This window comes from Polypterus senegalus, chromosome 13 (assembly GCF_016835505.1).
Source record: "Polypterus senegalus isolate Bchr_013 chromosome 13, ASM1683550v1, whole genome shotgun sequence".
Classification (NCBI taxonomy): domain Eukaryota; kingdom Metazoa; phylum Chordata; class Cladistia; order Polypteriformes; family Polypteridae; genus Polypterus; species Polypterus senegalus.
The window spans coordinates 42,739,641-42,754,319 of record NC_053166.1 but is presented as its reverse complement, the minus strand read 5'-3'; the positions used below and the strand labels follow the sequence as shown (position 1 = coordinate 42,754,319).

At 38.1% G+C, this 14,679-nt stretch overlaps 1 protein-coding gene across 1 annotated transcript in view; it reads left to right on the top strand.

The window, feature by feature from the left end:
• Positions 1-14,679, top strand: part of acsl6 (acyl-CoA synthetase long chain family member 6) — an 81,128-nt gene that overhangs the window by 11,535 nt on the left and 54,914 nt on the right. The window contains exons 4-7 of the mRNA XM_039775359.1: positions 2,632-2,731; positions 5,007-5,185; positions 8,924-8,956; positions 9,229-9,280. Coding sequence (XP_039631293.1) covers positions 2,632-2,731; positions 5,007-5,185; positions 8,924-8,956; positions 9,229-9,280 — 364 coding nt within the window. The remainder of the gene's footprint in view (positions 1-2,631; positions 2,732-5,006; positions 5,186-8,923; positions 8,957-9,228; positions 9,281-14,679) is intronic.

Sequence of the window (14,679 nt, the reverse complement as noted above, 5' to 3'; positions counted from 1 at the left end):
AAGATGTTGTCTGGGTGGGAGCATATGTTGCTCTAAAACCTGAATATACCTTACAGCATTGATGATGCCTTTCCAGATGTGCAAGGTGCCAATTCCATGGGCACTAATGTACCCACATGTCATCAGAGATGCAGGCTTTTGAACTGAGTGGTGATAACAAGCTGAATGGTCCCTCTCCTCTTAGTCCGGAAGATGTGGTGTCCTTGTTTTTCAAAGAGAACTTCAAATTTTGATTTGTCTGACCACAGAATAGTTTTCCACTTTGCCTAAGTTAATTTTAAATGAGCTTGGCCTAGAGAAGATGGTGGCTTTTCTGGATCATGATAGAGCTCTAACCTGCATTTGTAAATGGCACGGCCAACTGTGTTCACACACAATGATTTCTGGAAGTGCTCCTGAGCCCATGCAATGATTTCCATGACAGAATCAGACCTGTTTTTAATGCAGTGCTGCCAGAGGGCCCGAAGATCACAGCCATCCAATGCTGATTTTTGGCCTTGTCCCTTGCACACACAGATTTCTCCAGATTCTCTGAATCTTTTGATGATATGATGTAGATGATGAAATATTCAAAGTCTTTGCAATTTTAAATTGAGGTGCATTATTCTAAAATTGTTCCACAGTTTGTAGATACAGTTTTTTTGCAGATTGGTGAACCTCTGCTTATCTTTACTTCTGAGAGACTCTGCCTCTCTAAGATGCTCTTTTTATACCCAGTCATGTTACTGTTACATGTTATTGCCAGTTAACCTAATTAACTGCAAAATGTTCCTCCAGTTGTTTCTTTTTTATTACCACTTACTTTTCCAGCCTTTTTATGCCCTGTCCCAACTTTTTTAGACGTGTTACTGCCATCAAATTCAAAATAAGCTAATATTTTTAATAAAAGGTCTCACTTTCAACATTTGATATGTTTTCTGTGTTCTATTGTGAATAAAATATTGGTTTATGAGATCGGGCAAATTATTATTATTTTATTTGCATTTTACATAGAGTCCCAACATTTTTGGAATTGGGGTTATAAATAAAATACAGTATCTAATCTTTTCAGAGGAACTTCACTTTCAGTAGAAGTTAACCATTTGCTGTCACTAACAGAAGACAAATACAGTCATTGATAAGTTTCTCCATTCTTTATCTTACTGCAGTAATAAAGGTGCTCATTTGCTGAAACTTCTATAAATTGATGACTGCATTGTGGGTGAAATCATAAAATGATCACAGGATACTTCATCAAGCCTGCAAAGTCCTAGAAGAGGCAGCTTTCTAGAGGACAACTCACAATGGTTGGGAACAAGTCAGAAGGAAAAGAGAGCTTAATACAAATATGGTGCATGTATCATATAGCCTAGTAAAGGCTAAATTGTTCAATAACATTAAACCAACAGAAGGTTGCCGATGAGATGAATATGCCAGTGCAAAAAGTATGAATTTCACTTGTGGCATAATACATTTGTTTCACCTTTTTTTTTTATTTTTTTTTTGAGAAGCAAAACTCATAGTTTCACTGAAAGTGCTTAACTTGTGCCAGATCTGACTGGAACTCCGCTCTGGTGCCTCTGATATTGAGCCCTCTGCCCTCTGGGATCTCCAAATGCATCTTAGAACCTACATAAAGGATGAAATCTACTGTACATTTAACAACAGAGGTAGTCGTCTGAGTTAGAGAAGATTGCTTTTGTTATCCAGTTGGATCACTTGAATGCTTATGCTAAGGAAAACATTTGAGGACCAAGCATCAGTCCCAAATGAGAGATTGGTGGTGGTGGTGGTGGTACCAAGGAGTAAAAGCGATCACATTTACAATATAGCGAACACTAAGCCAACAGACTGTTTCCCTGCCTAGAGCAGTTTCTGTATTACACCTACTGCTGTTGGGACAAGCTCCAGCCCCACCCGAAAAAAGTGTCTCTGACTAAGCAGGTTTGAGAATGATAGGATTTGAAAGCAAAATAGAAAATCTTGGATTGAATTCATGCATAACACTCATCAGAATGCAAGTGCTTCGATATCCACCTATAAACACTGAATGCTGAGTTTATGGAGCAAAATACTCAGAAAGTGGTTATTATATTATGGAGATATGACACTTGAGCTCCGTGTTTTTCTCCCTGGCAATATTTAGATAGATAGATAGATAGATAGATAGATTTATTCTGGTGCAGAGCATGGAAAATAGAGGCCTAGCTAAAAAGCAGATACCTGCAAGCACTTTGGAAGTGCTTCTCTACTGCTAAATCTCTTGGCCTGGATTATGTGGTTTACAGATTTGTGGAATTTGAGTACAAATGGTGTGAACTCTAACCCCAGATGAGCAATGCAAGGCAAGACTGGTCACGTGAATGTACAGGTTGGAAGAGCAAAAGGCAGATGAGAGCACATAGAGCTGTGGAAAATTGAGGGGGCATTGAAGGGTGGCTATAGAATAACCCTTAAGAAGCAATATTCCTTGTTTTCCACCCAAAACCTCATTGCAGTGAGTTTCACGTTTCACAAATATGAAATCTCACACAAAGCAAATTTCACAGGCAATTTTACAAAATTCTATATCAAAAAAGAATGATGTTTTCCTCATTACTAGTTAATAGTAATAACCACCATCTTACTTTTTTTTTTTTTTTTTTTTTGCAGTGGATAATTGCAGAGTTAGCTTGCTATACCTATTCCATGGTGGTTGTCCCACTTTATGACACTCTGGGACCAGGAGCCACTCGCCACATTATTAACACAGGTAAGAGACCCTCCACACAGTTCACTGGATTCCATCTCGAAAATTGTGAGAATTTAATGAAGTTCAGATGTCATAGAACTCATCTCATTCATTAAAGGCCTGAAAACACAGTATTAATATGTTTTAAAATTGTAAATGATGGACAAATGTCATTTGTAACTTAGTTTAAATAATAGATTTATAGCAGATCACATGTTTTTTATTTTTATTAGATAAAGGATATGGCTTTATGAAATAATCATGTGACCGTCATACATTAAAGGTGATTTATACAGTAATGGAAAAAAGGTTTCATGTCTTCCATCGTTCAATTTTCCAAAGCTGCTTTTCCTGAGCAGGGTTACGGGGAAGATGGAGCCTATCCCAGCAGGCACTGGGCACAAGGCAGGAAAAATCTCTGGACAGGGCGGCTGACCATCACTGGGTGGACCCACTCAACAGGGAGTGCTTCAGCTCACCAAACACCCAACACAAACAGGCTCGTACACATATAGCAAAGTAGAAAGTTTTTATTGTGGGAAAGTCTTCTTGGGCAAGTGTTTCCCACCACAGCCACAATACAAAGCACACAGACACTCAATATACAGCTTTCTTCAATATTTTGTCTTCCTTCTGTTTCTCTCTCAGCCTTCTCCGCTCCTCCTCACAAGCTTTGTCCACCTCCTCCCAACTCTGGCTCCTGGAACTGATGCAGAAAACTCCTTTTCTCTGCCACCCGGAAGTACTTCCAATGTTTTGTACATGTGGTCTGAAAGCACTTCCGTATGAGGAGGAAGCCCCATGAAATAGGGCTTCCCAGTCCCTGAAGCATCCCTGGCAGCACCCATGAAACCCAACAGAGCTGAGCCGACAAACTCCATGTCCCATGATTCCCTGTTGGACTTCGTGGTTGTTCTACAACCCAGGGGGGCTGACATCTAATGTTCTTAGGGAGATAATGTCCTGTGCATGCTGTCTCCCCTGTCCTTTCCGAATGAGTCCTCAGTGTTAGTGTGTCAGAGAAAGGCCGTGCAGCATTGTTTATAATGCCACTCTCTGTTTTGTTAATTCTCTCCGCTACAAACTTGAGGGAGTTCAGGGTACATCTCACTGCTGAGCTTGACCATTTAATTAGCTTGTTGAAGCGATGCCACTTCCCATCACTGCTTAGCAAAGAAAATCTCACTGGCCATTACAGAGTTATAGAAAGCATGAACGATGTCACTATGCAGATCAAAGGAATGCAGTCTCTGAAGTAAGATGAGCCTGCTTTCACTTTTCATATGTATTTCCTCCATGTTACAAGACCAGTGCAACTTGTCATTGATGTGGACCCCCAAGTACTTGTAGGAGTGGACCACCCTTACATCCACTTCTTGAATAGTGACTGGACATACAGGTTCTTTGGTGTGATGAAAGTCAATAACCAGTTCCTTGATTTTGCTGATGTTAAAATGCAAACAATTCTCTTTCCATAAGAAACACATTTTTCCACCCAATTCCTATATTCTGTCTCATCCCCCTTATCAATACACCCCATAAGTGCAGAATCTTGTGAAAATTTCTGCAAATGACATGACCTGCTGCTATGTTTAAAGTCTAAGGTGTACAGAGTGAAGAGAAAAGGAGACAGGACTGTTCTGTGTGGTGCTCCTGTGTTGCTCACATCTGTATCAGGAACACAGTCCTTGAGTCTCACAAACTGTGGTCTGCCTGACAGATAGTCCATTATCCAGGTCACCATAGGCTCATCCATTTACATATCTTGGAGATTAGCCCTTAACAGAGATGGCTGGATGGTACTGTAGGCACTGGAGAAATAAAAAAAAAACATAGTACTCAAATTGCTGCCAGCTTCATCCAGATGAGAATAAGCCTGCAGTAGGTCTAGTCAATCAACCACCTTCATGGTGTGAGATGTAAGTGCCACTGGTCTGTAGTCATTATGTGAAGAAGCACCTGACTAATTTAGAACAGGAACAATGCAGGATATTTTCCACAGCAGTGACACTTTCTGAAGCCTTAGGGACAGACTGATCAGGTGACAGAGGACACCACAAAGTAGGCCAGCACAGACCTTAAGACCTCGAGGACTGACTCCATCTGGTCCTGCGGTTTCTTCTGTGTGTAGCTTCCTCAGTTGTCTCCTTAATTGGTCTTCAGTTATGGACAGACCACACTGATGATCATGGTAGGAGTTGCTGATGTATAAAACATACTTAAAAAAACACTTTTGTAAAGTTATTACTGTGAGCTGAGCTCGTATCTTCATTACTTTCTCTGCTTCTTTTCTTAGCTGAGATTTCCACAGTTATATGTGACAGACCAGAAAAGGCAATGGCTCTCTTACAGAATGTGGAGAAACAAGAGACACCGGGGCTTAAAACAATCATTTTAATGGATCCATTTGATGTGTCACTGGTGGAGAGAGGCAACAAATGTGGGGTGCAAGTCCAAGCCCTTAGAGACATTGAGGTAGTATAAACTTTGTTTTTTGTTATTTTAACAAACTATGGTGTGTGACGAAGTCATGCTTTGATGTATAAAATGCTTCAAAAGTTAACAACTGGAGTATTGTGTGCAGTTTTGGCCTCTGTTTTGGAAAAAGACACAGTCATCCTTGAGAAATTCCAGTGAAGATCCACTGGACTGATTCCAGAACTGCAGGGAATGAGCTATGAGGAAAGTTTAAAAGAGTTCAACTTTTTGAGTTTAAGCAAAAAGAAATTAAGAGGTGACAGGTTAGAAGTGTTTAAAATTATGAAAGAAGTTAACAGGGTGGATAGCTGTATTCTGTATTCAGCTTTTCAACAACATCTGAAGACAAGTAGAAGCTAGTTCATGAGAAAGTTTGTGAAGTATTTTCTTACATGGAGGAAAACAAATAGAAAATGTACGTCTCAGCCTAATAAGGTTGAGTAAACGCTGTGCAGAATATTTGTCAAAGTATATGTTGTTCTTCTGCCATTACATTAGGTGTGTGGACTAACAGTTAAAACATGGGTTTACCATTCAGCCCTTATGCACTCTGTATTTTATTCATCTTTTTCATGAATTTGCCTTTTTTTTTATTTCATCATCAATAGGGCAATGGCGCAGAAATTAAGACCAGATGTCCTGTCTGATACCAACCTCGTTTAGTTCAATGTTACATAAAAGAATTGACAGCCTTATAGTAACTCTGGTTTAAAGGATGTACATTGACAAACTTGTACTGATGACAAAAAGTGAAACAAAGCTAAAAGAATAGATACTGTAAAGCTAGTTTGGAATGTAAAGATCTTGGGGTAAATACAAAAAAACAGAAAAGCGATGATTGAACATGAAGGTGTTATCTTGAGTATTGTGGGCATTTCTGGTCACCACTGTACAAGAAAGACATAGCAGCCCTTGAAACTCTACAAAGAGAGCAACCAAGTGCACAAGTGACTTAAAGGAAAGTCCTACTCTGAAAGGCTCAGAGAGTTAACACTAGAATTCCCAAAAGCTTGCAAAAATTTTCTTTCTCTGTGAAAAACCTACTATCCCCAAACACACGTGAGGAAAATTGTATTTCCTTATCAGTTCAACAATTGCCCACTGATAACCGCCTTTGTTTTGCAAGTGTGTCGATTAGCGGCGCTCAGCCGGCACTCGCCAATTCCCCATTCAGCCAGCCGTTTGCCCCTTCTGTCCCTTACACTATCTGCTCATCACCACCAGGTCAAGTCTCTGTTTATTACAACCAGCTCGAATCCTCTGAATAACAGCTCAAGTCTGCTTCAAAGATTTTATATAGCAAAGACTTGTAAGGAGTTATATAAGTAATGAAATATTGTTATTTGAAATACATACATTTCATGTCTGCTCTATGTTTACAACGATCTGTGTAAATGTACGACAAAACAAGAAATGTTAGGTCTTGTAGTCACAAAGCAAATGTATGTGTTTATTATATCAAGTATAACCGCTTGAATGTGAATTTTCATTTTTGACAATCGCGCTTCAGTGACGTCATTTAGCACACAGACCTAAATTGCCATTTAGCATTAATTTTTGCAACTAAGAAACCTACAGAGGCTGTTACTCAAAAAAATTATTTATTATATCCAACATGACTGCTTGAATGTGAAACACACACATACATGAAAACGTCTTTGGATTCATATGTCTCTTTTATGTCTCTTTTGTTCATTTTGTGATTCCTTTGTTTAAATTAATATTATCATTTAGTTTCTGTGTGTCTATGAATCTTTTACTATGTGCCATGTGTTTTGTGGTTGGTCCCGCAAGAAGCGGGCCACCTGCCCATCACCATCAGGGGACTTCCTTCAGCCTTATTAAGGCTTAGGAGAGCCCACAGTCCCATGTGGTTCATTGAATGAATTGTTGTTGAGTTTTGATTGCAATTATTCCGTGCTTTTGTGAACTTGTTAGATTTCCAAACTTATGTTCTGTTTTTGACTTTGTATTCTGGACATCCTATATTGTTTGCCTTGGAATGTCTCCCATTTCAGGCAGAACTTGCTGTGCTTTTGGTGCTCTTCAGAGCACCACTGTTTTCAGAGCAATAAATCTTTTACTTATAATTATCTGTCATTTTCTCTTTCATTGCTAGCCAGAGCTTGATGGTTCTCCCTTCTAGTGAATATTTTGAGTAATTTTTCATAATTATTGTGCTGTGGAATCCAGCACAATGGCTGTCTGTGAGTGGTTGTGTGCTATATGGAATGAAATGTGGCTGTTGAAAGTGGAATGCAAGGCAAAGGTGTCAAGAATGTAGATGAGAATAACCAGGTGGATGTGAAGGGAGATGAAGATAGGTGGGAAATTAAGAGGAGGATTTGGTATGGAGGTAATACAGTAGGTGTTATTCTGAGGAGATTCTGACCAAGGAGCGAAAAAGTAGAGAATAGTTGGGTGAAGAGATGCACCAGGATGAAGGGGAAGAGGATGAGGCCCAGAAGGAAGCTAAAGATGATGTAGTTAATGGTAGTATTGAATTTTATGAAAAGAGTGTCAAGTACCATAGAGAAGAGGGGGAATGGATTTGAGGGGTAACCAGCTAATCTAGCTAAACCTGGATAAATAGCCATTAGACCAGTAATGATGATTTCTGAATCCAGTTTTTACATTATGCAAAATATAATCTCTTTACAGACTTAGAGCTGGGGTATCCACTGTGCCGCTCTTTCGGAGCTAAAATATATGCAGGAAAATATACTACTGTAGTATTAAAGCCTCTTAAGATTAAAATATGAAGTTAAAGGATTTACGATCCAGCTGTTGTTATTTTTTATTTATAGTGAACACTTGATAGTTTTGGAAATATATTAAATAATGCAGTGATTAGACAAACAATGATTCTAAAATTATACTTTTCATCAAGAACAATGTCAATATTCATTCTAAAATGCCCACATTGCCATATTTATGCAATGTGTCAATTATTATTCAAAAAGCCTGTTTTGTAATCAAAATATAACATTCATTAGGAATAAAGAAAACCCTTTTATCCACTTTCCAACATTCTTAACTCAGGCTTGTGTTTGATGAAGTCTATAATGGCAGAGTCCAATGCAATGCAGGAGTGGATCAGTCTTGTTGAGAAAATGTAACTATAATATAGTTTGCAGCAGGGGTATGTGGTATGTTCAACAAGTTTAAAAGATTGTTTTCCAGACATATTACTACATTATCAAAAGTCAGTCCATTAATTACATAATTGAACATTCAGATAGATACAGTATGCCTCATTTCAGGCAGCCTGACCCCAAACTCCATAGTCAGGCTTCACCCTGCACAGAATTTTAACTTGGAACAGGGTCTAAAAGTTAAAAATACAGCAAATGTCCCAAAATATACGCAAGTGGCTTCTCAAGTTTGAAATCTGTTCCTGATCTTCTCAGCCACTTTGGAAAACAGTAAAGCTAACATTACATTAAATCGCTTCTGCTGGGACTATAATCTAGGAGGTTATTAAAAAAGAAAACGTTAGTGCCATTAGGACCTGAGTCCTGTTCATGCTGTAAAATCTCTGTCCACAACTGAAAAGTAAAAGTAAAACTAGTGTAACGTCCAATGTATGATTCTTATGGTTACTTTAATTGAATCCTGACCCAATGATTCCCCTCTGACTCCAATGTTCCCTCTTACGAGAACTCCTGTGCTTATTACTTCTGTTTGACCAGCAAAATTATGAGCTTAAGTTCTTTCTTTTCTTTCATCCTCCAGGCTTTGGGAAGAATACACCGCCGAATGCCTGTGGTATGTCATGTCTGATTTTAACTTATTAAGATTCATTACCAATCCATCTAATTGGGTAAACAACACTAAGCAGACCTGGTTTAGGATTCTGACGACAGTTGATAATTGATAATTTAATTTTTGATGACAGGCCACATTAACAGGCTACTCTACCTAATAAAATTCACGGTCTCAAACTTAAAGGGACTGGTAATTGTCAGGAAAAATACAGTTCAATTCAATTTCATATTTAAGAAAAAAATCTTAATAAGTGATTGTTTCTCTTACTGTAGCCTCCTCGACCAGATGACTTATCGATTGTGTGCTTTACCAGTGGAACGACAGGTAAGTGTCACAATTATCGATCATTTTCTAGAAGCTTATACACTATTATTAGTTATATTTCACAGCTTATGTCATTTGTTCTCTAAATGCTGAATCCTTGACAGCCTTGGAGCAATTTCAGCGATGGCAGAGCATTGTTTCAGTCACTGATTTATTATGTTAAGGTTTGGCTTGGGCTCTGCCCATTGCAACAATCTTCACCTGCATTTTATTTTGGGCCTATTCAATTGGCATTTGTTGACAGAGAATATTGGTACAGACAAGAGAAATCTGTGGTTTACTAATACACTCAAATTTCTATGAGGAAACAACCAAAGGACATGATCAGACAGGGTCATAAGATGATATTGATGTTGCTTTTTAAAGCGTTTTTGATAAGGTACCACATGAAAGGTTAGTGATAAAATTAAAAGAGGTGTGAATTCCAGGCATGATTTCTAGATGGGTACAAAACTGGCCCAAACATGGAGAGTAAAGTGTTATGATGAGAGGAACTTTTTAGAATTAGGTGATGTTAAAGATGTTGTCCCTCAGGGATCAGACCTGGTACACTAATACAGAATAAAAATATACAAAAATATCCCTGAAGGAAGAGTAACTGAATACAGTTCCATAAGTTTTTGGACATTGACACAATTTTCATAGTTTTGGCTCCATCAAAATGGATTTGAAATAAAGCAATGAAGATGTGATTGAACTGTAGACTTTTAGCTTTAATTTAAGGAGTTTAACAAAAATATTGTATGAACCATGTTGAAATGACAGACATTTTTATACATGGTCCCCTTATTTTCAGAGGCTCAAAAGTATTTGGACATTTGACTGACAAGCTTTTCCATAGCCAGGTGCAAGTAGTTCCCTCATTATTTCATTTACTATTAAGCTGGTAAAATATCAGTAACTCATTTCAAGTGTGGAATTTGCATTTGGAAGTTGTAACTGTGAACTCTCAATATGAGGTCCAAAGAGCTGTCCATGCAAATAAAAACAGTCCATCATTAGGCTGAAAATCAAACCCATCAGAGAGACAGCAGAAACATGAAGAGTGGTCAAATAAACCATTTGGTACATTCTCAAAAAGAAGGAACACACTGATGAGCTCAGCAGCTCCAGAAGGCCTGGACATTCATGGAAGACAACTGTGCTGGATGACTGCAGAATTCTTTCCATAGTGAAGAAAAACCTTCACAACATTTAGTCAAACCAAGAACACTCTCCAGGAGGTAGATCTATCATTGTCAAAGTCTACAATCAAGAGAAGACTTTATGAAAGTAAATATAGAGGGCTTATCTGAAGGTGCAAAACACTGGTAAACTTCAAGCATATGAAGAACAGAAAACATTTTTTAAAAGCCTGGCCAGATCTAGAACAATTTTCTTTGGACAAAGAAAACTAAAATCAATATATACCAGAATGCTGGAAAGAGAAGAGTATGGAGAAGAGAAGAAATGTCTCATGATCCGATGAATACCACATCATCTGTGAAACATGAAGGAGACAGTGTTATGGCATGGGCATTCCTGACTGCCAATGGAAGTTGGTCATTGGTGTTTATTGATGATATGACTGTTGGTAGAAGTAGTTGTATGAATTCAGAAGTGTACAGGGCTATACTATCTTCTGAGATTCCGCTAAATGCTGCAAAATTGATAGAACAACGCTTCACAGTACAGATGGACAATGAGCCAAAACATACTGCAAAGGCAAACTAAGTGCTTTTCTAGGCAAAGTAGTAGAAAAATTATTCAAAGGCCAAGTCAATCAACTGACCTCTATCCAATTGGATATGTATTTCACTTGCTGAAGTCAAAACTGATGGCAGAAAGTCCAACCAACAAGAAGCAACTGAAGACAGCTGCAGTAAAGACCTGGCAAAGTATCACTAGAGTGAAACCCAGCACTTGTAGATGGCCATGGGTTCTAGAGGCAGCCATTGACTGTGAAGGATTTTCAACCAAATATTGAAAATGATCATTTTATTTATGATTATGTTGGCTTGTTCAAATACTCTTGATCCCCTAAAAATAGAGGGATCTTGTAAAAAAATGGCTGTCATTCCTAAACAGCTCTTATAATATTTTTTGTAAACCCCTTAAATTAAGCTGAAAGTCTACACTTCAATAGCACAATGATCGCTTTATGTCAAATTTATTCTGGCGGTGTATAGAGCCAAAGTTATGAAAATTGTCACTGTCCAAATGTTTAGAAACCTGGCTTTATGAGTAAATGAATAAATACATAGATAGATAGACACTTTATTAATCCCAAGGGGAAATTACATACATACATAAATGTAAATTATCTGGATAGAGATGTAAATAATAAATTGGGTGAATTTGCAGTTGATGCTAAACTTGGTGGGATAGCAGATAATGTAGCGTCAAACTAAATTGGTAAAGGCACCTGGATAGAAAACAAGCTTAGGCAGATTTATGGCTGAAGAAATTCAATGTAAGTAAATGTAAAATATTACCTGTAGGAAGTAAAAATGTTAGATCTAGTTAGAGTGGGATGTCTTAAACTTGAAAGTACTCCTTATGAGAAGAACCTAGGAGTATGTAGCACAATGTGTAGAGCACAAGACAATGGAGGTTATGCTTAAGCTTGGTAACATGATGGCAAGCCCTCTCCTGAAGTACTGCACTCAGTTTTGGTGTCCTGACAAAGAAGAACAACTAGGCTGATTCTGGGACTGTAAGTACAGTATAAGTTATGGGAAAATATTGAAGAAGCTGAACCTTTTCAGTCTAAGTAAATACAGATTAAGAAGAAGCATGACTGGTGTTTAAAACTATGGAAGTGACTAATACAGCGAATTCCCATTTTTCAATAAGAATAGGGTAAATTTTGCACACATGTTAGAATTTCTTTTCACACAGAGGTACTGAAACACATGGAATAAGTTTCCAAATAGTGTGGTAGAGATAGTAGTGCTTTAAGGACATTCAAAATTGCACTTGATGTTATTTTGGAGACATTAGGAGCCTAGGATTGGTAAACTTTGTAGGGCTGAATTCTCAGCAGAATTGTTCTTGAGGTGGTAGTCACATGAAATGTGGGGTAAGTGAAATGAAAAAGGGAGTGTAATGTTGGCTTTTTTATTGACTTTACATCTAATTTCTCAGTAAGAATCTTGCATCAGTTTCCTTTTGTACTTCCTTAGTCCCTTCCGTCACGTGACTGCCACCTGATTCAATGCCGTACAGAGAGTTAGGCACCAGGAGAAGAGGCCAGAAGTGAATTGTTAGCAAATGGAACGACTAGGGCTGAAGTTCTAGCCAAACCTTAGAGGTTATGCTGCCAATTTTGAAACACTACTATCGTGAGCGTGATTTTTAAATACTTACTTTATTTGATTGGATTGGTTTATTTTGTTCAAGACTCACTTTTCAGTGCAAAGTGGAGTCACAAGTTCACCAACAAGATGCAAAGTGCCACATATACTGTATCTTTAGTTAATAACAAAATATAGCGTATTGGGAAATATTAAAAAAAAAAAGCTTGAAGAAACATGCATTCAGGATAGTATAAAATAGTTAAGAGGAAAAAAATATCACTCTTCATCCACTTTTAGTTGTAACAAGTGCATAAAATCATGCACATAGCCATGGAATCTCTATTGGGTCATACTAAAGAGCTCAGTGACATTAAACGTGGCACTGTTATAGAATGTCACCTTTAAAAGTCAAAGTCAGTATGTGAAATTTCTGCCATATGTGATCTGCCCTTTTCAACTGTAAGAGCTATTATTGCGAACTGGAATGTCTCTGAGCAAAAAAAAAAAACAAAAAAAAACTCAGCTATGAAATGTTAGATCACACAAACTCTCAGAGTGGTGCTGCTGAGCACTGAAGCACATAAAAATCACCTCTCCTTTATTGCATTACTCACAAAAGGGATCCTAACTGCCTCTAGAAGCCACATCAGCACAAGGACTGTGCACCAGAAGCATCCTGAAATGGATTTTCATGTTAATGCAGCTGCACACAAGCATAAGACCACTTTGTGAAATACCAAGCATCAGGGTGGAGAGGTGTAAAACAGACTGCCATTGGACACTGGAGCAGTAGAAACAGGTTCTCTGGAATGATGAATCATGTTTCTCTAATTGGCAGGTTGATGGATGAGTCTGGGTTTGGTGAATGCCAGGAGAATCCTACCTTCTAGACTGCTTTGTGTCTGTATAAATTGTGGTGGACCAGGGCTAATGGTCTGGGCTGTTTTTCAGGGTTTGATCTCAGGCTCGTGGTTCCAGTAAAGGGTACTGTTAATGCTGCAGCATACAAAGACATTTTAGACAACTGTGCACTTCCAACTTTGTTGCAACAGTCTGGGGAAAGGCCCTTTTCTTTTCTAGCATGACTGTGTCCCTGGGCGCAAAGTCACTTCCATAAAGACATGAAGGAATTTGAGTGGCCTGCACAGAGCCCTGACCTAAACCCTATTGAACACCTTTGGAATGAATTGGAATGCCAATCCTCTAACATCAGTACCTGAACTCACAAACACTCCTTTGGCTGAATGATCACACATCCCCACAAACACACTCTAAGATCTTGTGGTAAGCCTTCACAGGAGACTAGAGGGAGGCTCTTCTAGACTCAAAGCAGTGTTCAGCTCCACATCAGTGGTTTTGGAATGGGATGTCCAACAACACTAACATGGGTGTGATGGTCAGGTGTCCACAAACGTTTAGCTATACTATATACAATTCCACCTGGGGGGGGTAAACGTTAACACTATACAAGATTATAGACTGTTTTACCTGTCTTACACTCTCCACCGTGCATTTTTTAACTTGCACTGCTTTTTTTTTTATTGCTCTTTAATTATTGTTTTTTATCAGTATGCTGCTGCTGGAGTATGTGAATTCCCCTTGGGGATTAATAAAGTATCTATCTATCTATCTATCTATCTATCTATCTATCTATCTATCTATCTATCTATCTATCTATCTAGTATCCTCCATATTTTTCCATGTAGATAATTATGCAGTTATTAGTGATGTGTGCAGTGAATAGTTCGTATTATACTGTATATAAGTTTTGCTTGTGATGGATAGAAACCTTGAAACAGGTCATCGGCCTCATTCTGGCTCCTGTACTGAATCCTGGTATTTGTGGGAAAGCAAGATTAGCTTTCTTTTTTGTGCAGACTGTTGTCACTCTGTGAGTAATCCTTGGTTTATTTCAGTGTTGTTTTTTTTTGACAAATCGTGTCATTATTTGTATAATGTTCAATATGTATATAGTTAAATTGGACAAAATAAACATATCAGATCCAGAATATAGTAGTGAAATAACAAAATGATCTGAATTCCCAAGAAATAGTAAAATGTCTGCATGTCTCTGGTAGAACCAGTTATTATTAATTCTTAAAAGCAGTGTTATATTATATG